Here is a 26,745-nt window from a genome sequence, read left to right on the forward strand (position 1 = left end):
ACTGATAATGACTCAAGTGTGACCTGATCAGGAAAATTTTCCTTTTGTCAAGGTTCACACGTTGAAATACAAGGAATGAGTCTCAGAGGGAAGAGGAGGCATCAGCCAGTAGGTGGGATCGATTTGGGAAAGGGGTCCCTAGGACCTTCCCGGTATCTCTGAAATTATATCACACGGGAAATTGTCATCTCTGCCAAGCATTAAGTCAGCATTTGTCCTCTGACATGAGTCAGGCCAGTTTCTTTTCCCTCTGCGATTCAGAACGCTTCCCTGCAACCCATGCTGTCAGCCGCCTCAAACCTCACCGTCCTCGTGCCTTCCCAACAAGCCATCGAGGACATGGACCAAGACGAGAAAGCCTTTTGGTTGACCAAGAGCAATATTCCCACCCTCATAAAGTAGGTATTATGTGTGTTTTATTCTTCATGATATCTTACTGGCATCAGTGTGAATGAAGTTCAGTGAAGGGAGGCTACATGGTCCTTCAGATCCATGCAACTGACCATGTTCCAGGACCCCCTCACCTCCTTACCCCAGGATGGAAGTCGTCAACATGACTGACAGCCAGTTCTGTGCTAACTGCTTTAGGTACAACCTAGTTAATCCTCCCGAGGACCCTGTGAAATAGAATTATTCCCATTTTATAGATGCGGAAACCGAGGCACAGGGTGGTTGATTAGCTAACCCCAGGTACCATGGCTGAAATTGCAGGGGAAGATTTTGAACCTGGTAGTCTGGCTCCAGAACCTACTCTCTTAACTCCTCACAATGCCACTGTCTCAAGCATTGACACCTCATTACAGCCCTTATGGACTCTTGTTGTAGGTACCATACGCTACTGGGCATGTATGGAGTGGCCGATCTGCAGGCCCTGTCACCTTCTGACATGCTGGCAACGTCTTTGCAGGGCAACTTCCTCCACCTGGCGAAGGCGGATGGGGTAAGAGAGCATCGTATTGTGTCTGTTTAGTGGAAACTTGTGACCTATGTTCATAGTGTACTTTTAGTTTTTTTCTGTTAGGGAAATTTCCAAACATGAGCAAAAATAAACGGAGAATAAAACCTCCATGTAGGTATCACCCAGCTTCAACAATTAGCAACCTGTATTCACACACACACACACACACACACGTTGGCCACAGGCTCTTCCTGACAGACAACAGACTGATCCGGAAAGGCAATCCTTTCATTTCTTCTGGGTGAAGGCCGCACAGTTTCACAACTTTGATTTTTATGTGTGGTTAAGAGCTGGTTATTGGAAACCTACTAATTGAGTCATTCGAGATTACTACAATTTTATATTAAGCTAGGGTCAGTCAACAGATATTTATTGGGACTTCCCTGGTGATCCAGTGGTAAAGAATCCGCCTTCCAATGCTGGGGATGTGGGTTCGATCCCTGGTCGGGGATCTAAGATCCCACATGCCGCGGGGCAACTAAGCCTGCACGCCATAACTAGAGAGCCCGCGTGCCTCAAACTACAGAGCCCACAAGCTCTGGAACCCACACTCCACAACTACAGAGCCCATGCACCCTGAAATCCAAGCACTGCAACTAGAGAGAGAAAACCTGCACACCACAACTAGAGAAAAGCCCACGCGCCACAACGAAATATCTCGCATGCCTCAACGAAGACCCCACGTGCCTCAACTAAGACCCGATGCAGCCAAAAAAATAAATAAACAGATACTTATTGAACACCTCCTATGCTCCAGGAACTGATCTGAGTGTTGGAGACAGGACAGTGCGCAGGAGAGCAGAGACCTGTAGAAGCTCACCTTCTGGCTTTTTCTATAGTGTTTCAAGGACTTGGATTCAGTTTTCTGTGAGGAAGTCTGGCTGCCCTGCTGAATGTGGCAGTGTTTTAAAGCTCTTTCTATGAACTGAACAAGATGAAAATGGAGGCTCTACTGGGAAATGAGAACTGCCCCATCATTGGAGCATGGGCCAGAGTCAGAATGTTCTAGAATTGCGGCTCTAAAGCATTTCTGCCTACCTACCCATCAGTGATGGCGCTGTGAAAAAGCTCTATGCCTAGTATTACCTAAGTATGTGTGCTTCATCAGATCATTCCTTTTAGAAAGCAGAAAAGAGTTACATACGGTCCCATGGACTCTTTACATTTTATTACAATAATTCTAGAACGTTACATGCATATATCAGACAATGGGTGGTTTTCCATTGGTGTTTTAAATCACTGATGCTCTGAGCAAGCATTAATTGAACACCCACCCTGGGAAGGTTCATCCCAGGTTCCGTAGATTCAGAGGTAAATCAATCAAGACCTGTGAGCTGGAGGAGCTAACCATCAAAGGCACAGTTGTAATGGGTTCTTTCTTATGTCTGATATAAATGTCTCCCCGTAACCAGAAGAGATGTGCAAGGTAGCCAGGAATGTTTGTTTCAGGACCTCTGCTGATGTGCTCAGGGTGAGGCAAGTCCCCTCTGCACCTAGGGTTCCCAGGAGGAATTTCAGACAAAGGGCAGTGGTGGGAGAAGAGGAGAGGAAACCAGAGAGAGGGGAGCCCATGCTTGGTCGGTGGCTGCGTGAGCGGGCATTTGGGTTTACTTAGCTCCTTTCCCTGTGTAATTAATATTCTTGAAAAGTCAGTAACTATCTGTATTAGTTTGCTAGGCCTCCTGTAACAAAGAACCACAGACTGGGTGGCTTAAACAACAGAAATTTTTGTCTCAGAGTTCTGGAGGCTCGAAGTCCAAGGTCAAGGTGTGGGCAAGGTTGGTTCTGTCTGAGGACTGAGGTCAGGCTCTCTCCTTGGCTCGTAGATGACCGTCCTCATGTTCGCATGGTCTTCTCCCTACATAGCTGTCTGTGCCCAAATATCCTCTTCTTTTAAGGACACCGGTCATACTGGATTAGGGCCCACCCTAATGACCTCATTTTAACTTGATTACCTCTGTAAAGACCCTGTCTCCAAATAAGGTCACATTCTGAGGCACTGGGGGTTAGGACTCCAACATACGAATTTTGGAGACACAATTCAACCCACAACACTATCTGCGGTGTTTTTCCAACTGCAGGGTCACTTTAGTAAGCCTCAGCCAGCACTTTTTTTTTTTGGCTGCGTTGGGTCTTCTTTGCAGCGCACGGGCTTTCTCTAGTTGCAGCGAGTGGGGACTTCTCTTGTTGTGGAATATGGGCTCTAGGCGGCGTGGGCTTCAGTAATTGGGGTGCATGGGCTTCAGTAGTTGTGGCACGCAGGCTCAGTAGTTGTGGCTCGTGGGCTCTAGAGCGCAGGCTCAGTAGTTGTGGTGCACGGGCTTAGTTGCTCTGCAGCATGTGGGATCTTCCCGGACCAGGGATCGAACCTGTGTCCCCTGCATTGACAGGCGGGTTCTTAACCACTGTGCCACCAGGGAAGCCCCCAGCACTTTTTTAATGAAATAGAATGAAATAGAGTAGAATTGATGACCAGGTGCCTCCCACACGGTAGAGGAAAGTATTATTTCATTTCAATTGTGTGTGTGTGTGTAATGTCAAAAGGCTCACAATTTAAAAATATTTCTGACTTTGTGTCATGGTCCAAAAGTGAGAAGGTCACTACTACTCAAAAGTGGGAAACCCAGAAATAATTCAATCCCTGGGTGTACTCTATAGGGACTCACCTTCTCACTGTGGTGTGTTTACAGAATATCACAATCGAAGGAGCGTCCGTAATCGATGGTGACAATGCAGCCACAAATGGAGTGATACACATCATCAACAAGGTACAAAATCGCCTCCTCCCACACATGTTGAATCTCTCCTCCTTTTGTTATTTATCCTCCTGTGCAGTATCTTTTTGGGGAAAAAATACTTAGCCTTAATATAAAAATAACCTGTATTGTGCTTCATTATTTTTATTTTAAGACCATTTAGAGGCTCTACTCATTCCGTAAGACTCAGTTGCTATATACTCAGCCTATATCCTGCAATGGGTCCTGTATAATGTGTGGCCACATATATCATATTTCTTAGTTATCAGAACATCTTACAAGGTACACGGGAACCTTAGTATTGGGAAGTCCATACGCCCAGATTAGATATAATCAAGAACTGGAGGAGAGGCAACTGGCTATGTATCACTGGTCCGCTCTCCTCTGCATTATTGTGCCCTAGAAAAAAAAATGGAAAAGGGTAGGAAGCGTATTGTAGAATTTTTATTTTCTTCTAAGATGCAATTCAACAGTATTCAAAGGTATGAAATAGAAAAAAAAAAAGTTTAATGGGAAACAAGCTTTTAAGCTATCCTATAATTTTCAGTTACTATATTAATATCTTCATTTAAAATTAAAGTTAGAATTTAGGGTATATTGGGAGATTTTGAAAAGCAGAAGATTAGAAAAGACAATTAACTAATTGCATTTTAACTAAAATTATTCTCACTTGGCACTTACATACTTTTTTATTTCAAGTTACAGAACACGTTAACTGTTTCTGTTCAGAAAAGAGAGGCTTCTTATAAGACTTCTGAGTGCAACACTTTGTGAAATAATAAAAACCTCCAATTCCCACTTTTGAGTAGTAGTGACCTTCTCACTTTTGGACCATGACACAAAGTCAGAAATATTTTTAAATTGTGAGCCTTTTGACATTACACACACACACACACAATTGAAATGAAATAATACTTTGCAAAGACCTTGCAATTCTCCTGTATTACCAAGAGGCATTAAAAAATACACTATTTTTTGAGCAAGTGATAGGTCATTTGCAGGGAACTATACTGGACTTATGGCTTCACTTATCAGAAAGCAGTATTACTTACCAAGAGTATTTTTCTTCTCCAATACTGGCTTTTCAAAGTACTAAAAAAAATTTTTTTTTAAAGCGTAAAATTACCTCTTCTTCTCATTTACATTTTTGATGAACACAACCTCATTAGTAAAATGGCACCTCAACCCATGTCCTGTACTGAGTGTTATTATCACGGGGGCCAGTTCAAGTCCCACCTCCTCTGTGAAGCCATCCCTGATCCCTGCAGCCCATATCACCGAGGCTGACATAGTGTCAAGAGGGTAAGTTCTAGAATCATACAGCATCTCGTTCAGGCACTTAACTAACTGTGTAAACTTGGGCAAGTTACATGACCTCTCTGAGCCCCATTTTTCTTCCCTATGAGGATTAAACAACACCTTCTCTCTCACCGTCTGCTGCCTAGGGAGACCTCAATAAATGTCATTTTTATTCCCTTTTCCTTCCTCTGAAATCCCGTGGGATTTCTCAGTATAGAACTCATTTGGCATAACTGTGCCCCCTTGTTTTGATAGCTCTTGATGGAATAGGTCGTGAACCCCCATATGATGGCATGTCCCGGAGGGGTGGAGCTGCATCTTTTCTCTGTCCCTCGTCAGCGTTACCACCTCACCTGTGTGCGGTAACATTGGGATGACTGACAGCCCTCTAGGTGCCAGGCATTGTGCCAGGTGTCATGTATTGCATTATCTCATTTGATGTTTATAACAACCCTAAGAAAGTATGTGCCATTCTCCTCACTTCTCAAAGGATAGACCACTGAGGGTCCTCATGGCTAGGTAACTGGATTGAGGAAGGAGTTCATGTGGACACAAAGATCCATGGAAGCACGTCGACGGATTCAAGTCCACCGCTTAGCCTCTGGGTTGCAGTGGCTCGTTAAGGAGCTCCTTTTCTACCTGTCCATTGGACACTGTGGCCCCCTTTGTTAGGGCCGCCATGAACCGTTGTGCAGGTTGTTCCCTGCCTAGAGGTACCTGGGCTGGTGGTGGAGTAGGGCTGAAGGTCCAACCCACTTCACTTCCCAAACTACGCACCCCTGTTTGGTCTTGCAGACGATCAAAGGAAAAGGTACCTCGTTCTCTATTTGCAGAGGCTTCATGATCACATATTGTTATGTGACATGAACCTATGTACTAGAGAGCAGCAAGTCCTACCAACACAGGCTAACAGAATTTTGGGGCTTCCTTTCCCAGGTTCTGGTTCCCCAAAGAGGTCTAACTGGCTCCTTACCAAACCTACTCACCCGGCTGGACCAGATGCCTGACTATTCCATCTTCCGGGGCTACATCATTGCAAGTACCACGTTCTCTGCATGACCCTCTGCTCGGGTTACCTGGGAACAGAAGTCCCTCACGCGCTCCTGTCTCTTTCCATCACAGCAACATAATCTGGCAAGTTCGATCGAGGCTGCTGACACTTACACGGTGTTTGCTCCAAACAACGACGCCATTGAGAGTTACATCCGGGAGAAGAAGGTCACAACTCTGGTAGTATCAGCAATAATAACCTGGGAAATTATTTCCTGGAAATTCAAACACTTAAGGTTTTTCAGTCCATCAACCATGTACCATTTCACTCTTTCATCAAAACTTCTTTGTCGATATCCAGATATTTAACATAAACTTGAGCAGAGACTCTCTCATACCCGAACCTCCCCCAAGCCAGAGCTACTCACGTATTTAGTTTGTACCCCTGGAAGCACACACTCAGGCTCACATACACAAGGATGCGGGCATCCCAGGAACCTGGAAACATCTTCATGGCCACCCCTCCTCCCCTCCCTGGCTTCTCCCTGGTCCCACGCAGTGAGCTGTCAGCAGCTGGGACCTAGAGGGAGTTCACTGTCTCTGTCTTCCTCCTATTCTCTCCGTCTCTGTCTTCCCTGATTCCTAACATCTGGGGCTGAACAGTCAGAACTTGTCAAAAGACTTTGTGAAATAATTAAAAGCTCCAATCCTGTCACTGTCTGGCTCAAAACCCTTGGGTGGATCTCCATTTCCTGAATGACTAAGTCCAAGCTACCTCCCCAGGTTCTTAGGGTCTCCATACACTGGCCACGATTACCTTCTATTCAGTGCTGGCGCCAGAATTTCCATTTAGAAGGATCTCGGGGGTGCCCCGCACCCAGCCCCATAGTGGGAGGACACGTTTAAAGCTGTAATTGCACAGCAAGCACGCTGTTTTCACTTCTCTCTTTATATAGGGTGACTGAGATGATGGGTGCTAAGGAGACGGGGGCTGATAATTGAAGTCCCGCTAAGCCACCCTTGGGCCCACTGCTGTCTCCTGTCCATTCTCTGCAGATACCATGTGGTCTAACCAGAGTGATGTCATACAGACCCCAAAGAAAGCAAAGGCATGTTCAGTGCCCTTGCTCCTATCTACACACACAAACACACACACACACCCCCGCCCCCTCAATCAGGAAGGCTGCCCTTCCTCCTTCCGATGCCTCCTGAATCCTCCCCACCCATTCTTTTTTTTTTTTTTTTAACACCTTTATTGGAGTATAATTGCTTTACAATGGTGTGTTAGTTTCTGCTTTATAACAAAGTGAATCATCTATACATATACCCATTCTTCAAGTCGAGTCTCACCTCCTCAGACAAGCTGGCTCTGGCCCCTGAGCTGCAGAAAATCTCTCCTGCCTCTGAATTCAGACCATTAGTACGCCCTTCAGCACTTACACACCTGGTATAAGGAACTGTCTTTTCAGGCGGGTGTGTCTTAGCCCTCCAACTGGATGAAAACTCTGTGAAGGGAGGAACGGTGTGTTAGACTTTTGTAACTGCCGTGTTGAGCAAGCAGGACTCCTGGGATGGAAGTGGAAATCCTCTTTACTGTGTCTCCTCACCCCCAGCCCTCCCCCAGCCCTTTGAACCTGTTCAGTGGGGAATATTCTTCTCCTGCCCTGGGATAAACCCTCAGGCAATCCCGCAGCCTTTCTGCTTCCCCAGAAAGTCCTATCATCACTGTAAGTCACAAACACAGTCTCAATTAAGTTAAAAAAAAAAAAAAATCCAGCTCCTTGTAAAAAAATCAACATTTTGAATTGGATTTAGAATTAAATCTTCTTTCCTCACTGCTCCATGCTGGGCTTTGTCCAGACAGGAAACTGGAGGAGGGGGTATGGTCTTTGAATCAATCAAGGTCCATCAGAGGGTGGCAGGAGGGATAGATTGGGAGTTTGGGATTGATATGTACACACTGCTATATTTAAAACAAAATGCCTTTCCATGAAAAAAAAATCAGTATGGAAAGGTAAAAATTATTGCTAAAAAAAAAAAAAAATCAAGGTCCATCAGGAGACAGAAACCGTACCAGAGAGAATTCAATATTATGAATTGTTTATTGGGTATGAAGTTATATAAATATAATTGAAAGGTAAAAAAGAGATAGCATAGAAGCATCTATAACCCCAAAGCCTAGGAGAACAGAGGAAAGAGGTCAGAACAACTAAAACTTAGAAACATGGAGGAGCCTGGAAGAGCTGTAACGCAGACCTCTGAGGACGGGGTGCCATTCTGCTTGTGGCTCTGACATTGGAGGAGGGTCCCTGGGGGTCCAAGACCCAGGCGTCTCGGAGATGCCATTGCCCAGCTGGTGCTGGCATCTTAGGGGGAGGGGGACATGATAAGGCCAGTCTGGGAGTGACAGGCCTCTGCCACTCGGATCCAGCTGCCGCTGGCAGGGCGATGACGTGCAGCTGGGGTGATGCCCCCAGGACCAGGAAGCATGCAGGAAGAGGAGATCCCTCCAACAGGCCTCACAGTCTCCCTCGAGCACTTTCCACTGGCGGAGCCAAACGGGAGACCTGGCAGAGGAGAAGTGTGGGCTGTGGTCCCAGCCCCACCGCAGAAACAGTGCAGAGGGTGGTTTGGAGCTGAGACAATAATTCACCGTCTCTCCTTCCCCATATGACGCTTCTATTTCCTTTCCTGATCTCACTGAATTCCGTTTTGGTCTCACCGGGTTTGCAGTTAGGACCTGGTGATGGTCGGGAAGAGATGTTAAGAGGGCAGGAAGCTCTTATCTAACTGGTACCGTCTTGAGATGCCATTGCTCTCTCTCTCTCGCTCTCTGATGGGTTCTTTGGAGACCCCACCCATCCCTGGTGGTCTCTGACTGCAGTTCCCCCCACCTGTGTGCATGCATCTCTTCCTACAGCCACTTTTTTTTCTCAGTGGACCCTCAGCATCCAGAGGCCACCTCCAGCCTTTCCCTTGGGGAGGCCTGTCTGCCCTTCCAGAAAGCCATCTAGGATAGGACCTAAGGCACCAGCCCTCTCAGACACGGCCAGCCCTCTGGTCCACAGGACACCTGTACTCTCTTGTCCCATGTCAGTGCTGGGAGTGCAGGCCTGTCTCAGTGCGGTGACAGCCTGCCGCCTCCGCTGGGGGTCAACCTGCCAGCTGTCCCTGGCACAAGATTGCTCAGGCCTGAGTGACGCCCCACAGGCTACCCTGTCTGCAGAGGACACAGATCAAGCCCTCTGAAATAGCCCATTGAGCCTCCTCTCATGACCCCTGAGGTGAAAGGCAGGCTGGGGTGTGGGGACTCTCTTCACAGCTGTTCTCACCAAAGAAATCAACTTTAAAATCCACCCCCCCAACCTTTTCTGCCCTCACTCCGGGTTGTAGGGTCCCGTAATGAGTTCTTGACCATCCTACATGGAAAGTCTGCAAGTTCCCCAAGGTGATCTGTCTCGGGTTTAGTATTTATTATCTACCGTGCCCCGATGCCTCGGGCGAAACTTCCAGTTCAACAAGCTATTGCTCTTAAACCCCACGGTGCCTGGACATCAGGGCAGCCCAGTAAGTGCCCGGGGACCGGCTGATTTGTGGGTTAACTTTCCCTTCTGTGTGTTGTCCAGGAGGAGGACGTACTCAAGTATCACGTGGTCTTGGAGGAGAAACTGCTGAAGAATGACTTGCACAACGGCATGCACCGGGAGACCATGCTGGGCTTCTCCTACCTCCTTGGCTTCTTCCTCCGCAACGACCAGGTGCGATCCTTTCCCTTAAAACCCACGGGCGGGTGTCCTAGCTCCATGTCTGTCATCACTTTTGCGTTGCGTAATCTTCCCCAGCACTTCCTAAGCCTTCTCTACAGAAGACGGTTGTCTGTGTTTCACCGTAAAGTAATGACTCAGCCAGACTGGGAAGCTCCCCTTCCCCCTCCCTGTCACCAAATCATCACTGTGGCCTGGCTGATAAGGAGATAGAATCCCAGCAGTCACAGGTGCCCTTCAGTTCTGATTCCTAACAAACAAACAGACAGCCCCCAAGCCACCTCCAAGATGGAAGGAAACCCGGCAGCAAAACCTGACCCCCAGGAAGTGGCACTGGCCCCAGGGTATAAGGAGCCTCATGACTCCAGCAGCTAAATGAATAAACATTATTATCATTGCTTGATCATACAGACTGCAGACCTAGGACCAAGTGACCCCCATACCAGTATTCCAGTATTAATCTCACACAACCCCTAAGTACTTAAGTGTTTAGAATTCGTAGAAAGAATTGAGACTAAATACATATTTTAAGTATTTCAATATAAAATTCTTTGTACCTACTTCAAACATCAATCAATCTGAAAGTTCAACAAGAAATTCACTACGTGACTCTAGTATACATTCTCATAAGAAAAATTAATAAAAATGAGTGATTATTTAGGATAAACTAAGCACTATATTAAAGAAAGTTTAATTGCAAATTTTTAAGTAATAATATTAATTGGTCCCTGTAAAAAAGTGCAGTTTTGAAGATAATTTTCTCAGTGTTATCATCATTGAAGTATAAGTGAATTTTGTGTACAGTTTTTCTTTTAACATGCTCGGGTTAAAAAAAAAGAAAGAAGTCTTCATGGTTCTTCATTACTTAGGGAATAATCTAACTCCAAATATTTCCCTCTGACTCCTATAAATAATCTTACCTATTGTGTAATAATTTTGAGGAGATCCTTTTAAATACATTTTCTTTTTTTTCCAGGTAAGGCAATTTTTGTTGATAAAGACCTTACATTTTTGTTTCTGTTTTTAATCTATGTCATCTTTTATTTCATCATGTAGAAATGAATATTCCAGTGCAGTTAGTTGAATCAGTTTTGATTCTGTCACATTTATTTTTCACGTGTTTGGAAAGTCTTTGATCTAGAGCTTTTTTTTTTCTTCTTCCTTTCTACAATAGAGGCTTTATCTTACAATAAACAAATAGTTCAATCCTACAATAGAGGTTTTGCTTTCGTTGATAACTCATTTACTCTTAGGACAAAGAAGATGTAGAAAAATGCTCTCTAAATGAGTAAACTTGTGTTCAGATCAAAATTTTAATGCAACCCGTAATTCTTCAAATACATCTCACAATAAAAATGATTCAGACTTTTTCTAATGCCAAATCAATAGTATTACAGCATCCGAAGTTCTGCCATTTTGATATTTTAAAATAGCTCAGCATCTTGGAATTCTACAAATTTGTTTTGCAGTCACCGTTTGACACCATAAGTAAGGCCCCCTGCTTCTTTTCCAAGTCTTCACAGACCCTGGACCACTTCTGTGGACCTCAGCCGTGATTTATCCCAACATCCAGTGGAAATTCACTTGACTCCAAGTAAATCATCAGGGACTTTAACATTCAGTGGAAGTTCAGATTTAAACACTTAGTAGAGTCATTTTAATCTTGATGCAGTGGGGAGTTTGGGAGATGTTAATCATTTTTAAACCCTTATGAGATATGAAGTTGACATCTGTTTAGTACAATAAAGAATTCCCTCTTCTCCCAACCTCGGTCCTGCTACACACCCACACCCCACACACATCCACACCACCCCCCAATTTTTCAAACAACCATTTGTTTTCAGTTATATTAGTTATATTAATGAATGAATTAATGGCTTTACTTATTTTGCTAAGCAATCATTAAGGTGTGCTCCCATTTAAAAAAATCAAAGCAAAACAAGTTACAACTCAAAGTTGAATTTAATTTGGCAACATTTAGAAATTTAGTTCCCATGTCTTGGACGCTTACGGACACACTAGGCAAAGACAATACAAACATACCATGAACTCCGAAGAAGCCCCAAGGGAAACATGGTATGGTAATGCAGACCTCTGAGCAGTCTCCTTACACTGGGAAGTGATGTTATCTGGTGGAACACTTTTTACAAATTCTAAAACACTCAAATATGCTAGTTATTTTTATTCTTATATAACAGTCACTTAGCCTTACTTAGGGGTGCTTGCAAATTAACCAGGAAGTAGAGATATGCTAAAAGGACGCTGAGTTTTGTTCTGCATGTCTTGGCTTTGGAAGGCATCCACGCCTCCTGGACCACCAATAACCAGCACAGCCAAGCACATCCATCCTCCGTGGAGCCATTTTATCAGGGGCACTAACATAACGATCATGACTCCGAATTTTTTAAACAATAAAAACCGATCATTTGAAGGGTGGAGATTATCTAGAACAACCTCTGCCTTTTACAAAAGGGGAAATTGAGATTCACAGAGGAAAAGCAACTGGCCCAAGGTCACACAGCTGGAAGGTGCCAGATGCAGGACTGTCACTCAGACTCCCCTCTCCTAGGGCAGAGCTCCCTCCACTACACTGTGCTACCTGCCAGGTGAATTTTGGAATATCTCCTAGGCCGTTGTCATATTGATATCCTCCAATCCCCATCGTCCTTATTTCCCTTAAAATCACTCTAGTAAAAACAGTTAACCCTCTGTTCACAGCTCTACGTAAATGAGGCTCCGATAAACTACACCAATGTAGCCACTGACAAGGGAGTGATCCATGGCTTGGGGAAAGTTCTGGAAATTCAGAAGAATAGATGTGATATTAATGACACTACTATCCTACGAGTAAGTTCTATCCGAGGCCAACGATGAGCTAAAGAGTGTTGGCTTATTTTTTTATAATTTTAAGCATAGGACTCATCTATCAGAGTATCTCAGTTCAGTGCAAAAAACACTGCATGAACATCTCTAAATGCCAAGGAGCGTACTTGGCTGTGGCTCCACAAAAATAAATAAGACATGACCCCTGCCCTCAGTGGGCTCACAGCCTAGTGCCTTGAAAGGCTGCCTGGAGGGTTATGTTGAGGAGGGAGGAGGCTTCTGGAGCCAAGGCCTTCCTCAAAGAGAAAATGTGCCACACCCAGCATAGGCACGGGGTGGAGAGGGGGCGGGGTATGGTGCACCCATGACAGGTTTTGGCCAAGCCTGGTCTAGCAGGAGAGACAATATGGGAATGGATCATTTCAGTATAATATAGGATGCAGTAATGGAGACTTTTTACTCCATGAGCTGGTGTAGGGTCTCTCAGTAATAGTAATAACTGCTGACATTCACTGGGCATTTTTTATGTGCCAGGCACTGCTCTAAGCATTCTACATGTATTAACTCAGGTAACCCTCACAACAACGTAGGTACTATTACTCCGCCCATTTTTCAGATGGGGAAAAATGAGCCCCAGCGAGGTTGAGTAACACCCGCAGGTTCACAGAGCTAGCAAGTGGCAGAGAAGGCATTCAAATCCAGGTAGTCTGGCCCCAGAGCCAGAACTGTGAACGACCACACAATACCGTCCAGTAGGTGCCGAGTTAAGAACTAGTCACGTTGGTCTCCTCCTGTTTTAGGAACAGGCTGCACTTAAAAATGCCTGTCATTCTTAACTTGTGCTCTTTTTTTTATGATAGTGAATATTATCTCCACGGGGACCCCATGGCTGGGCGCTGCACGTGATGCATCCTTTAGTGTCAGAATCCGGCCCAATTCACTAAGTAGTGGGTGTTCAATAAATGAGAGTTGTTGTTAAAGGAATTAGGATTTAAGTGAGTTAAGACCCCCTCACAGGTTACAAGATTATGAGCATCTGAAGTGTATAGTAGAGAAAGTGACGCTCCAGTGTCCACGACCCAAAGTAGTTGAAGTGTTTGTCTCAAAGGACATTAAAGAGGTTGACCAGATGAGTTTCTGGTTTTCAGTTTTATAGCCTAAAACCTCCCAGCTCCATGTCTGGAAAATATTTGTAGCCTTATTTTGCACTAAAAATAATAACCATGAGATATTCACTTTGGTTGTGTTTTACTAAGGGAAAGTGTGGGAAGTGTCCCCAGCAGCCGATCTGCCCGTTTGGAACTAAACCACTAGTAAGTATTTTGTCTGCTTTGATAAAAGTGTTTCTGGATCCCAGGGAGGTCCAAATTAGAAAATGATTCTCAAGCACAACTCATTTCACTGCCTTCATTCCTTCACTTGATTTTAATTTAATCTTACCTTCTTACCTTATATGCATCTTTCTAAAGTCTTAAATCCATTTTTTTTTTTGGACCAAAGCAAAAATTTGATTAATACATAAATAGAAACAGGGGTTCATCTCAACCAACACCCAGGGCAGGAAGGGATTTTTCATACTACATCTTTCATATTCCAGTAGCCGGTTAAGGACAGGCGCAAGAAGGCTCATCAAAGGAGGCAAACTCCATATCCAACTCGGTAGCCAACCTGGAGGAGTCCCACCTTCCTGATTCCCTTTACAGTTGAAGTTACAACTAACTTTCTCTGAGAAACACATGACAGACCTGGGGGGAGGTAGACATGTCTTTGAATTAACTACCCATCTATATTTCTTATAGCTGTTTACTGCAAAAGCTAGCTCTGATGATACTCCAGCCATTACAAAGAATCAACTCTCATGTACCTTCCGTTGCGTAATAGTACTTTATATCTAACAACGCTGACTCTTCTCACTTGAGTTTGCATTTATTCTTGTATAGTATAAGTCTTTGTAAGCAGCCTTAATCTTGTCTCAGACCAAGGCAGAATATCAACCAATAAATAAACAGAAACCAAGCCTCATCTCAATGTGGAATGTTGGAAGGATGTTTTTATTTGATTGACTCTGTGATTCTTCCTAACTTGAGCTAGTCTTCTAAAGAAAAGTTCTTTTTACAGAGGACTACCGTAGGGATAATTATCTGAATTTTGCCACCTGGTATTCTGGCAGCCAACATTGTGATTTTGCATTTTCTTTCTTATGAAACAGCTCCAAGAAGCCAACCCCCTCCTTTTCTAGAACATTTCAGTTAGAGTGACAGCAATGTATCACCCACCTACTTGCTTTTAGAAGTTGGAAAGCTTTGTTCTAACTGAAAAGCTGATATAATCATTATTATTTCATAGGGTGCAGAGACGAAGAAATGTCTCTATACCATTTATTTCATGGGCAAGCGATCCCTGTTCATTGGGTGCCAGCCAAAGTGTGTGAAAACTGTCATTGTGAGTATAATGATTTAATAAGCCTTCTAACTATTGCAGCAGCATTGAGAAATGTAATCATGTGTTATACTTTTCAAAGTGCCTTTCCATGTATTCTTTTTTTTGGCCGCGTTGGGTGTTCGTTGCTGCACACAGGCTTTCTCTAGTTGCAGCGAGCAGGGGCTACTCTTCATTGCAGTGTGCAGGTTCTCATTGCGGTGGCTTCTCTTGTTGCGGAGCACGGGCTCTAGGCACGCGGGCTTCAGTAGTTGTGGCACACAGGCTCAGTAGTTGTGACGCACGGGCTTAGTTGCTCCACGGCATGTGGGATCTTCCCGGGCCAGGGATCAAACCTATGTCCCCTGAATTGGCAGGTGTATTCTTAACCACTGTACCACCAGGGAAGTCCCCCTCTGCATGTATTCTTTCTGCCACCTCCCCTTCCTCCTTATTATCTTCATTACCACTGTCGTTCAAAGTAGTAGCAGTAGCACTAAAATTCAGGACAGCCCTGCAAGTCAGCACATTGGTGAAAGCTGCAATATTCTGTTGCATGATGAAGAAAAAGAGGGACTGAGAGGCTAAGAGGATCTCCCTGTTCTCACAACAGGGGAAATGCCCCGTGAGCGAAAGAGACAGGAAATGGGCAGCTCTCCAAGGGAAGAACAGGTGCACCTGGTCATTTAGAAAGCAGGACCCCAGAGCTAGGCACCTCTGACCTGTTACTTTGGAATCTGCAGGAAAATTCTTTATAATGTCCTGTCCTGCTTCTTTCACAGAAGACTAGACATAGCCTCTGCCTATCCTGCAGAGGCAGGTGATTAGGCCCTTAAGTTGTGGAGCTTGCAGCTGCAGGAGATTTTGTGTTTTAATGCACTCAAGAATAAAGGCAGGCGCAAGCAAGCAGATATCCTGCAGGGCTTCCCTGAACTAAAAGAGAGTCATTTATAGAATGTCAAAGGTCTCACCCACCTCCCGACCTTCAGTACCAGATGAAATAACACACAACGCAAAGGTGCCAGGTTTGGGGATGGCGAGGGCCCCTCTGGCATCACTTGCATTATTTTTACTTTGTTCCTGCTGCCCCTCCTTCTTTCTCGCTTTTCTTCGTCCTCTCCTCCTGCTTGCCTTTTTCCTTCCCCTCCTTCCTGCCTCCTCGGCAGAAGCCTCCACGCTGCTCCTGGCACGCCTGGAGATGGCATAGCCTCACCTGGTTCTCGGGGGCTGCTCTCCCCATCCCTCCCAACCCCTCCACGAGGGGTCAAAGCTACGGACACACATCCAGTCCCACCTGCAGGATGTCCACACCATGGCTGGACAAAACCAAAGGATGGAAGTGTGACCTTGTCCAAGCCCAGCCTGGTCCTTCTGTTTCAGACGAGAGAATGCTGTGCGGGCTACTTTGGCCCCCAGTGCCAGCCCTGCCCAGGAAAAGCCGAGAACGTCTGCTTTGGGAACGGGATCTGCTTGGACGGAGTCAACGGCACGGGCATGTGTGTGTGTGGAGAGGGCTTCAGCGGGACAGCCTGTGAGACCTGCACAGAGGGCAAGTACGGCATCCACTGCGACCAAGGTGCGCACCCTCCCCGACCCAGGCAGGCTGCCGGAAACCAGCCGGAAATGCAGGAGAAAAGAGTGATTCGGCACGTGCTCCCTCACCAGCCAGTCTCCAGGGCAGACTGGAATCCCCCCCCCATTCTCATGTCAATTACAGGAACTTCTGTATTGTGTAATTTGCAATGGGCAGTGATTCCAAACATTTTCAGTTACTAACCTGGACTTATCAACCCTCCCCGATCTGCTCACTGACATTCTCCAACCCACCCGCGTTTCTGTATTTGCCTGCGTGTACTGGTCCTCTGTGGGTACTCTCTGTTTTGGACATTGCTTGATAGTTTGAAAAGCAGATCTGTGCACATTATCTCATTTAATCCATACAGGAACCATGTATAGTTGAGTATTCGTATCCCCGTTTTACAAATGAGGACTTAAGGCAAAGAGGTTGAATGACTTCCCCCAAGGTCACACCTGATGAGATTTGAATGCACACCCCGCTTCCCTCCAAAGCTTTGTTCTTGAATCATGTCCTTTATGTGAAGGTCACTCTATTGATTCATCCTCTGCCAGCCACATGCTTTCCGTTGTTTTCACAAAAATCATGATCTGTTTTAGTCGAGTCATCTGCATTCTCTCACCCTGACTTTCTTGTGCCCAGGGACACACACCTATGAGAGGGCTGACGTGGGAGAAGGGGTTTCCTAATCCATGATGGGAAAACGAAGCATTTTTTCTACTTTGTATTAAAAACTACATATTTGACCTGGCTATTGCTGTTTTCTCAACAGCTAGTCCAAGCCAAACCAAATCAATATATAATTGAATCAGTATAATTGGGCCGTATAATATATAATTGGCATTATAGTGGTGATTTTTTTCTGTGTTATATGGAAGAATTATCTGCTTGCATTTATGCAGAATTTCCTAACCTAGGATCCATAGATGACCCTCAGGGGGTCCAGCACACCCCCAAGGCTGAATGCTTTTTTCTGAGGAAGGCATCCTTTAACTTTCATCCAGTTCTCAAAGAGGCTCACAACGTTGCTGTGTAACAAAGGAATCGGCATTTCTGTGTTGTCAGAGAAGGTGGTGCCACACCGGCTTTATAGGAACCGAGTGGGCTTCTCTCTGAAGTCTACTCTTAGGGAACAAACATGGCTCTGTCCCAAATGGGTCCCGTATAACCGTGATTCCTCAGATAACCTCGATTCCTCAGATAACCTCAGCCAAAACACTCTCACATTGCTTGGGTCACTGCCCCACAGTGCTACACGGTGCCCAAACGGTGGTCTTTGTTGAAGCATGACCTGATTCACCTGTTAGCCCCCTCCTATGCCCCCGCCCTTCCTGGGAATCCACCCCCCAAACCCATTAGCGACAACGATCATCTAGAATCAGGCAGTAGAATTACGTGCACCAAAGTGAACCTTAGTATTAAATGTAAAGTGAATTGTTGAACACGGGTCAGAGGTCTGACAATGTGTGGGTGTCTTTCCACTTAGCGTGTACTTGTGTCCATGGGAGATGCAATCAAGGACCCGCGGGTGACGGCTCCTGCAACTGCGACGTGGGCTGGAGAGGAGTGAAATGTGACGATGGTAAGAGCCAGCCTTTCGGTACTAATGATCTGTTCTTAGCCTCACTTCTCAGCAGCTACATGTTTTTCTCCTTCTAAAATAGAAATGGTATCTTTATTTCTTCCTTTGGCGATAAGGTAATTCCTACTTGCAGCCAAAAAGATTGTAAAATAAAGAAAAGCATTAAAAAGCAAATAAAAATTACTCATACTCCCAAGACAGGGAAGAAACTATCATTAGTATTTTGTATTGGCCTTCCAGCCTTGTTCTAGGTATATAAATGTGTGTATGGGACTGTACTCTTCACACAGTTTTGTAACCTACTCTTTCACTTCACAATATATATAATCAGTATCTTTTCATGTGAATAAATATAGATAAATATCATTTTTCTTAATTTCTATACAATATCGCATTATCTGATTGTACCATGCCTCTTAAAATCAATTTTCTGCTATCAGAAACAATGCTGCAATGAGTATCTCTTTCATATATATATTCGTATATATATTCATATATATATATTTGCATTTGTCTTATTAATTTATTTGGTTAAATTCCTTGGGATGGTGAATTAGAAGTTGGCAGTTTGGGGGAAAGGTTTGCTGCTTACTGCCAAGTTGTCCTCCAGAGACCGTATCAATTTTTTTTCCCCCCAGTAGGGTCTGAGCAGGCTCGTTTTCCCCAGGCCCCCACACTGCACTGATGGTTCCTAATGTGCCCCCATGAGAGCAATGAGAGGGGAGAGAATTTCAGGCAGAAAGAAGCTCGTGGCACAGCCCAAAGATGTGGGAAGGCTCTGCACATCTACAGGACCAAAGGACTGCAGAATGGGAGGGATGTAGAGGCAATGAGGAAAGCGGAATGAGAACAGGCTACAGGCGCAGGCAAGAGTCAGCTCGTGAAAGGCTGAGGACGGCAGACCTTCTGCCGAGCCAACAGGAAGCCATTCAAGGGTTTTGAGCAGGGCGGCAATGTGATGTGATCTGCATTTTACAAAGATCTTCCTGACACTGGGTTGGAGAGAATACCCCTGGAAGCAAGTATTAGAGAGTCCCCCTCACCTGGGGCAGGGGCTGGGGAGGAGTCACAGGTGCCTGCCAGCCCAATGAGGGCTCCAGGAATGTGGGGTTGTCAGAAGGATTGTCTTTGCCCAAAGCTCCAGGTGATGTTAAAATCAAGAGAACTCAGATTTTGTTGAAAAGCTAAAGTCGGAAGTGTGAGTGGTCTCGAGCCAAAAAGACATCCTAGAGCAGATGTCAAATGCTGGTATGTGGAGCCAGGGTTCAGAGGGCCTGGGAGAGGGAAGCAGGGAGCAACAGAGTCACATAAACAGGAAGACAGCCTGGGGGAATCCCTAGATCAAGACATAAGCGGCAGCCAGGGAAGATCTGGGGGTTTACCCTTGACTGTCATTTATATGCTTATAGGAGCATGGTGTATGGGAGGACCAACCACATTTAAAGGGACAGGGAACAGTCTGGAGGCTGTGACAAGTTTTCACTCCCGTCCTCCTGCTGCTCCTCTCACCAGCAGCCTTGTGATTCATCTCTTTGCCTCCTGTCCTATTTTCCTCCATTCCGTACTCCACACTGCTGCCAGACAGAACTTTCTAAAACATAGATATCTTAGTCTGTTCTGGCTACTGTAACAAAGCACCGTAGATTGTGTGGCTTATAAACAACAGAAAGTTATTTCTCATAGTTCTGGAGGCTAGAAGTTCAGGATCAAGGTGCCAGCATGGTTGGGTTCTAGTGATGGCCCCCTTCTGGGTTGCATACGGCCGTCTTCTCATGTTATGGCAGAAGAGGCAAGAGAGCTCTCCAGGGTCTCTTTTATAAGGGCACTCATTTCGTTTGTGAGGATTCCACCCTCATGACCTAATCACCTCTCTAAGGCCCAACCTCCAAGTACCAGCACATTGCAGATTAGGTTTCAAAATATGGGTTGGGGAGGGGGGACATAAACATTTGGACTATAGCAGCACTGTTACCCACCCTCCCCAGGACCTGACAACCTGCTGTGATTCTCCATAGCCTCCAGTAGGAGAAACTTCATTGCCTATAGGAGACACACCTTAGCAAGGTGTGGTACAAAGCTGTTCACCAATTGGCACTCACCCAGTTTTCCAGCCTGGTCTCCACTGCACACTCTGCTTAAGGGGCTTCAGTCTAGTAATGGAAATAAATGTTCAATCGTGTTCAGAAAATTGCGATATGAGAGTGCAGAGTAAAGCGCCTCTAGACCAGACTAGACTGTTCTTTGTTCGCATGCAAACTCCCCACTCCCAAGCCATGTCAGACATCATTCATTGATCATTGCACTCCTTCCTCTGAGGTCAGATAGGGGCACCACATCCTTTTCAAAAGAGCACACCTTGTAGTCACTACCAATTAACTGAAGTTGGCTCAAAGGTTTAGAGCAGATTTCAGAGAGGAGGACCTAAAAGGTGATTGGGATTTCAGAGATAGAGAATGGAGAGAAGGAGATTTCCAGGCTCAAGGAAAAGCACACATAAAGGCACAGAATTGCGCTGCATCTACTCTAGCCCACTGGAGCCTGTAAATGTTCCCTCTGACACAAAACAGACCACTTTCGCAGCCAGGTCTGTGTTTCAGGACCTTCTATAGAAGGCCAACCAGGCCAGGCCTAATGAGATTTCTCTTGGCCAGGCCTAATGAGATTTCTTTCTCAAAAGCTCTTAGCCTGAGCAACCAGCCCAATGGGTCCTTTTTCTCATCTCTAACAATTTCTTTCTGGATCTTCCCCTGCCAGGAAGTATCTGTTAGCTGGGCATCCAAGGTAAAAACATAATGCTGTTCCAGGAAATTTAGGAACTAATTTGGCAAATAGGTAGTGACTACCTGCTGACTATTTCTGCACATGCAAAACAATAACAACAACAACTTCATATTAATTATAATTAGGTATTTGCTTATTTATATCACTCTGTAACAAAATGATGAAAAATTAGGAAGAATAAGGAACATAAGAGGTATAAATAAAATAGAAAATTAAGCCCCGGGGAGGGATGTGCATCCTCACCACCTAGCAAGGGGACCGGCACACAGGAGACACTCCATTGGTGTATCTGACCTTCAGATTTGGCTCTGAGCTTCCTAGAAGCCAAGGTAAAAAAAGATTTACACGGTCACATAGTTTTACATAGTTCACGTGATGCATACCAGTTACTTGTGAGGAAGGACATCTTTCCTAGCACCAAGTACTAAAAGAAAGTTCTTGAGTGAGATTTAGTAAAGAAGGGCTGACACAGCATTTGGTTCTCTTTTTCAGAGATCACAAAAGATGAATGCAATGGGACCTGCCACACCAGTGCCAAGTACGTCCCCTTTGGCCTCCTTTGGAGGCGATGCAAGGGTTTTTTTTGTTTTTTTTTTCAAACATCTTTATTGGAGTATAATTGCTTTACAATGGTGTGTTAGTTTCTGCTGTATAACAAAGTGAATCAGCTATATGCATACGTATATCCCCATATCCCCTCCCTCTTACTCTCCCTCCCACCCCCCCTATCCCACCCCTCTAGGTGGTCACAAAACACCGAGCTGATCTCCCTGTGCTATGCTATGTGGCTGCTTCCCACTAGCTATCTGTTTTACATTTGGTAGTGTATATATGTCCATACCACTCTCTCACTTCGTCCCAGCTTACCCTTCCCCCTCCCCGTGTCCTCAAGTCCATTCTGTACGTCTGTGTCTTTATTCCTGTCCTGCCCCTAGGTTCATCAGAACAGTCAGAAAGAGAAAATGCAAGGGGGGATTTTCCTAGTAGCATGTGTCCACCCAGGCCCTATCTTTAGGGAAATAGTTTCCTGAGACCATTTCTGAGGATTTATGATTAATTTAAGTACGAAACTAAAAATGAGGCCACCATCAGCTTGCAGATCCAGCCTTTTGAACACGCTGCCACCTGAGTTACCTGACATGCTGGCAGAGTGCCAATTGTTACCCCCATTCAAGCCACAGGGACTCTTTCACAGAAGCAGAGGGAGCCTGGTGGGCCTCAATTTCATCAAACCTTACTTGCAATTCACAGCCAAGCCTTCCTTCTTTATAATGGAACTTCATACTCCTAACTCCCAGAGGGGTTTAATGGGTTAATTAATCAAGAGCCCAGTAGCTGGAGTTAGACCTGAGTTCAAATCAGCGTCTATCATTTCCACTGACTGTGTGACCTTGAGTCACTTATTTAATGCCTCTAAGCCTTGGTTTTCTCATCTGTAAAATGGGAATAATGATAATACCTACCTGTTAGGGCTATTGGATATTGTGTAGGTTACATAAAATAATGTGTGAAGCACAGCTCCAAGCACATAAGATGCTCTCTAAAGATGGGCAGCTACCCTCCTTATTCTTGGGCCAGTGCCTACATATACACACTCTGTAGTTTGCCTGATAAGTGACTCCAGTTTTAGCTGCTTGTGGCAGGACCATGCTAGGGATGGACTCTCCCCCCCAGCCTTAGGCGGGACCTCAGAGTGCCTCACGGGGGTGAGAGCTGGGATGCTAGGGATGAAGGGGTATTGTGAGTCCCGTGGTGGGGTGCTGTGCGTTTCTCTACAAACACCACTTGCCCTTTCTTGTTGCAGCTGCCTCCTCAATCCAGACGGCACCACCTCGTGCAAATGCGCAGCAGGGTTCCAAGGGAACGGAACGGTCTGCACAGGCAAGTCAAGAAGGAATTTGCTGAGAGGAGGATAGCATGAGCTCTTGAGAGATCTGTGTTCCTGCAGACTAAATGGGCAGCTGCTACCAACCATTGATGGTGAACTGGATGTAACAGGGCAGCCGATCGTGCCCGGGGAGCAGGACACCTGTTCACGGATAGGGCGTGTTGGTTTTGGAATGTGTGGGGCAACCACCCCTGTTCTTTTCTCCAAGCCTTGGCCACAATTGGAATCATCTGGAGAGCTTTAAAAACCACTGATGTGGCTGACCTAGGATGTGGCCTGTGGCGGTGGGCGGGGGTGGGGGGGGAACCTCCGGAGTGGGATAGAAAGAGGCTTGAGCCCTGGTTCTTCCCCCCAATCCCCACACGGCCTTGGGTGGGTCTCTAAACTACCCTGGGCCCCCTTAGCTCATTTGTAAAGTAAACATAAAACTCTCTCCCCTCACAGAGTAGTTTGGGGATGAAATGACCCTTCCATGTACAACAACAGAATGAGGCAGCTGTTAAAAACAGCCCCGGCGTTAGACACCCTGGGTTCGAATCTATGTTCTTATAGTTCATGTCACCTTGGGAAAGTTGCCTGACTGCTCTTTGCATCATTCTGTCATCTGTAAGTTGTAGCTCATAAGAGAATCTCCCTCCCTGGATTGTTGGATGATAACCTGAATTAAATAATACCTGTGAAGTGCTTAGAACATCCCTGGCACAGAGCACTCGATAAATGTGAGCTAATACTCTCATGGTGCCCAACACGTATTTGGTGCTAGAAAAATGGAAACACTTAGCACTGTGTCCAGGCAGGCTTCAGTGCAGATTGTGGTGGAGCTGGGCAATGACCGCACCAATTTGCTTTCTAGACCACCTGACCCTGGGGATTGTCCCTGATGTTCCCTGCAGTAGGATGTGTACAGCATGCCAGTGAAAACAGCTGGAAAGGCAAATAACTGTAATGTTTCTCTTGCCCCCTGCTTTGGGGAAAAATAACAAAAACAGAGGACACAATATAACAACCAACATTTCTATAACATTTTCATATACATTATCCAAACCTGTAAGTAAACCTATATAGGTGGACCCCAAAGTTCTTATTTATTGAGTGGTTTGTCCAAAGTCACATGGTGAATGAAGGCCAAGCCAAGACTCAAACACACATCTTGGGTCTCCAAATGGATCTAGGTCTTTGATCCACTTTGAATTAATTTTTGTATATATTGTGAGGTCCAAAATCATTCTTTCCCATATGGATATCTAGTTGTCTCAGTATCATTTGTTGAAAAAATTATTCTTTCCCCCATTGAAATAACATCTTGGCATCTTTGTGGAAAATCAGTTGACCGTAGATGTATGGGTTTATGTCTGGACTCTTAATTCAATTCCATATAGATCCCTGTGCCAGTTCCACACTGTCTTTATTACTGAAGCTTTGTAGTAAATTTTGAAATTAGGGAGTGTGAGTCCTCCAACCTGGTCCTTCTTTTTCAAGATTGTTTTGACTATTCTGGGCCCTTTGAATTTACAAATGAGTTTTAGGATAATCTTGTCAATTTATGCAAAGAAGTCAGCCAGGTTTTGACAGAGATTGCATTGAATCTGTAGATCAGATTTGGGGAGTAGTGCCTTCTTAACAATATTAATTCTTCCCATCAATGAACATGGAATGTCTTTCCATTACTTAGGTCATCTTTCATTTCTTTCAACAATGTTTGTAGTTTTCAGAGTGTTTTATAGTTTGTTAAATGGAGTCCATCTTTTAATGCTATTGTAAGTGGAATTGTTTTCTTCATTTCATTTTCAGTTTGCTCATTGCTACTGTACAGAAATACAATTGATTTTTGCCTACTGTTCCTGTGTCCTACACAGGATCATTTATTAGTTCTGATTGTTTTTAGTGGATTCTTCAGGATTTTCCATAGCAAGATCATGGCATCTGCAAATAGAAATGCTTTTACTTCTTTTCCAATCTGATGTCTTTTATTTCTTTCTTGCCTAATTGCCCTGGCCAGAACCTTCAGTACAGTATTGAACAGAAGTGGCAAAAGCAGACCTTGTCTTATTCCTGATCATGGGAGAAAGCATTTGGTCTTTCATCATTAAGCATGATTTTAGTGGTGGGTTTTTCATCAATGAAAAATGTCCTTCATCAGGTTAAGGAAGTTCCCTTCTATTCCTAGTCTGTTGAGTGTTTTTATCATTAATGGTATCGAATTTTGACAAATGCTTTTGCTCATTCTGAGATGATCATGTTTTGTCTTTAATTCTACTGATGTGCTATATTACATTAATTGATTTTTGGATGTTAAACCATCTTGTATTCCTACATAAATCCCACTTGGTTATGGTGTATAATCCTATTTATATATTGCTGAATTTGACTTGCAAGTATTTTCTTGAGCTTTTTGTATCTATATTCATAAAGGATATCAGTCTGTCGTTTTCTTTTCTAGTGATGGCTTTGTCTGGTTTTGGTATCAGAGTAATACTGGTCTCAGAATGAATTGAGAAGTCTTCCCTCCTCTTTCAGTTTTTAGAAGAGTATGTGAAATTTTGGCATTTATTAAATGTTTGGTAGAATTCACCAATGACATCTGGTGCTTTGCATTCTTTTGAGCTATCCATATTTAATCCAATGCCTACCGTTTTGAAGTATTTTCCATTTCTCAAAGATTCAAGTAAAAACGCATCAATTTTCCCCCCTCCCCCTGCCCTGCTCTGTGTCATCTTTCTGTTCTCTAGCAATCAACGCCTGTGAGATCAGCAATGGAGGTTGTTCTGGCAGGGCTGTCTGTAAAAGAACCACCCCAGGAAGCCGGGTGTGTGTGTGCAAGGCAGGCTATACTGGCGACGGCATCGTGTGCATAGGTAGGTACCATCCCTCACCCGCGATTTCCAACTGCCTTTAATTTTGACCCCTCGGTCCAGTTGCTGTCTGCTTTCTCCACTGTACATTGACTTGTTTCCCCTTTGCTGCTCAAAAGCAATCGGCTAGGAAACGCTTTAACACCAAGCACATATCTTGCTCCTCACCTAAATGTCCTCCTAAATTTAGCATCTACTGATGATTCTTCTCTGAACCAATTATACTGTGATGGTTACAAGTGTTTTGTTTTTTTTTATTCCTACATCTCTTCATTCATAGCATGTTAAATGGGACTCCAAAATTTTATTATTTCGAGTCCTTGGCTGCAAACACTCATATTCAGTCAATAGAGGGACAGAGTCAAGCCCGCAGACATGCCTCTGCTGGCACAGTCCCACCCCTGCGGAGCCGATTTTGAGAAACCACAGCTGGTTCCCTCCCTGTTGGGTTACTTCTGCCTCAGCGTTGTCAGAAAACGGAATCACGCCTTGACACTTGCTCCCCTCGGTCAGTTAGCCATCCTGGCTGGTCCCTCAAGACAGCTTTACTTAAAAAATGAGGCTTGACTCTCATGCCAGGTGTTGCTTTTTGTTTTAAAGAGATCAACCCGTGCTTGGAGAACCACGGTGGCTGTGACGAGCACGCAGAGTGCACGCAAACAGGACCCAACCAGGTGAGCTCTGCCTCCGCAGGGGCCTACGTTTTCCTAGGAGCAAATTCCTGGGTAGTTAGACCCAGGCCTGAGGGAGAGGGGCTGAGGACAGACCTCTAGGGAGCAGCAGCATGAAATAAATACATTAGAGGAGATTCTGGAAGAATTCCCCAGGAGACCATTCTTTGGGAAGCAGGAGAAAAGGGGAGAGGGGCAGGGGACAAAGGGTACACAGGGAGAAGGGCCTTCCCTAGAGTGGGAAGAAGTGGCATGTGCAAACACCACGTGGTTCCAGAAGCACCTAGAAGGTCTCCAGCAATGCTCTCCTTTCTGTCAGCTTTCTGATGCCCAGAATCTTGCCATTTTTCTTTGGCTTGAGGCTGTGAAATGCATGTGCCACAGCAG

At 44.9% G+C, this 26,745-nt stretch overlaps 1 protein-coding gene across 3 annotated transcripts in view; it reads left to right on the top strand.

Moving 5' to 3' along the window:
* Nucleotides 1-26,745, top strand: part of STAB2 (stabilin 2) — a 157,096-nt gene that overhangs the window by 87,401 nt on the left and 42,950 nt on the right. For all 3 annotated transcript variants that reach the window (XM_082349560.1, XM_082349562.1, XM_082349561.1), the window contains 15 exons: nucleotides 262-398; nucleotides 826-940; nucleotides 3,649-3,726; nucleotides 5,950-6,048; nucleotides 6,136-6,243; nucleotides 9,630-9,761; nucleotides 12,486-12,614; nucleotides 13,847-13,903; nucleotides 14,937-15,032; nucleotides 16,389-16,584; nucleotides 18,071-18,166; nucleotides 21,440-21,485; nucleotides 22,752-22,828; nucleotides 25,565-25,690; nucleotides 26,288-26,361. In XM_082349560.1, the coding sequence (XP_082205686.1) occupies nucleotides 262-398; nucleotides 826-940; nucleotides 3,649-3,726; nucleotides 5,950-6,048; nucleotides 6,136-6,243; nucleotides 9,630-9,761; nucleotides 12,486-12,614; nucleotides 13,847-13,903; nucleotides 14,937-15,032; nucleotides 16,389-16,584; nucleotides 18,071-18,166; nucleotides 21,440-21,485; nucleotides 22,752-22,828; nucleotides 25,565-25,690; nucleotides 26,288-26,361 (1,566 nt within the window). The remainder of the gene's footprint in view (nucleotides 1-261; nucleotides 399-825; nucleotides 941-3,648; nucleotides 3,727-5,949; nucleotides 6,049-6,135; nucleotides 6,244-9,629; nucleotides 9,762-12,485; nucleotides 12,615-13,846; nucleotides 13,904-14,936; nucleotides 15,033-16,388; nucleotides 16,585-18,070; nucleotides 18,167-21,439; nucleotides 21,486-22,751; nucleotides 22,829-25,564; nucleotides 25,691-26,287; nucleotides 26,362-26,745) is intronic.

This window comes from Balaenoptera borealis, assembly GCF_965194805.1.
Source record: "Balaenoptera borealis genome assembly, chromosome: 13".
In the NCBI taxonomy this organism is placed as follows: domain Eukaryota; kingdom Metazoa; phylum Chordata; class Mammalia; order Artiodactyla; family Balaenopteridae; genus Balaenoptera; species Balaenoptera borealis.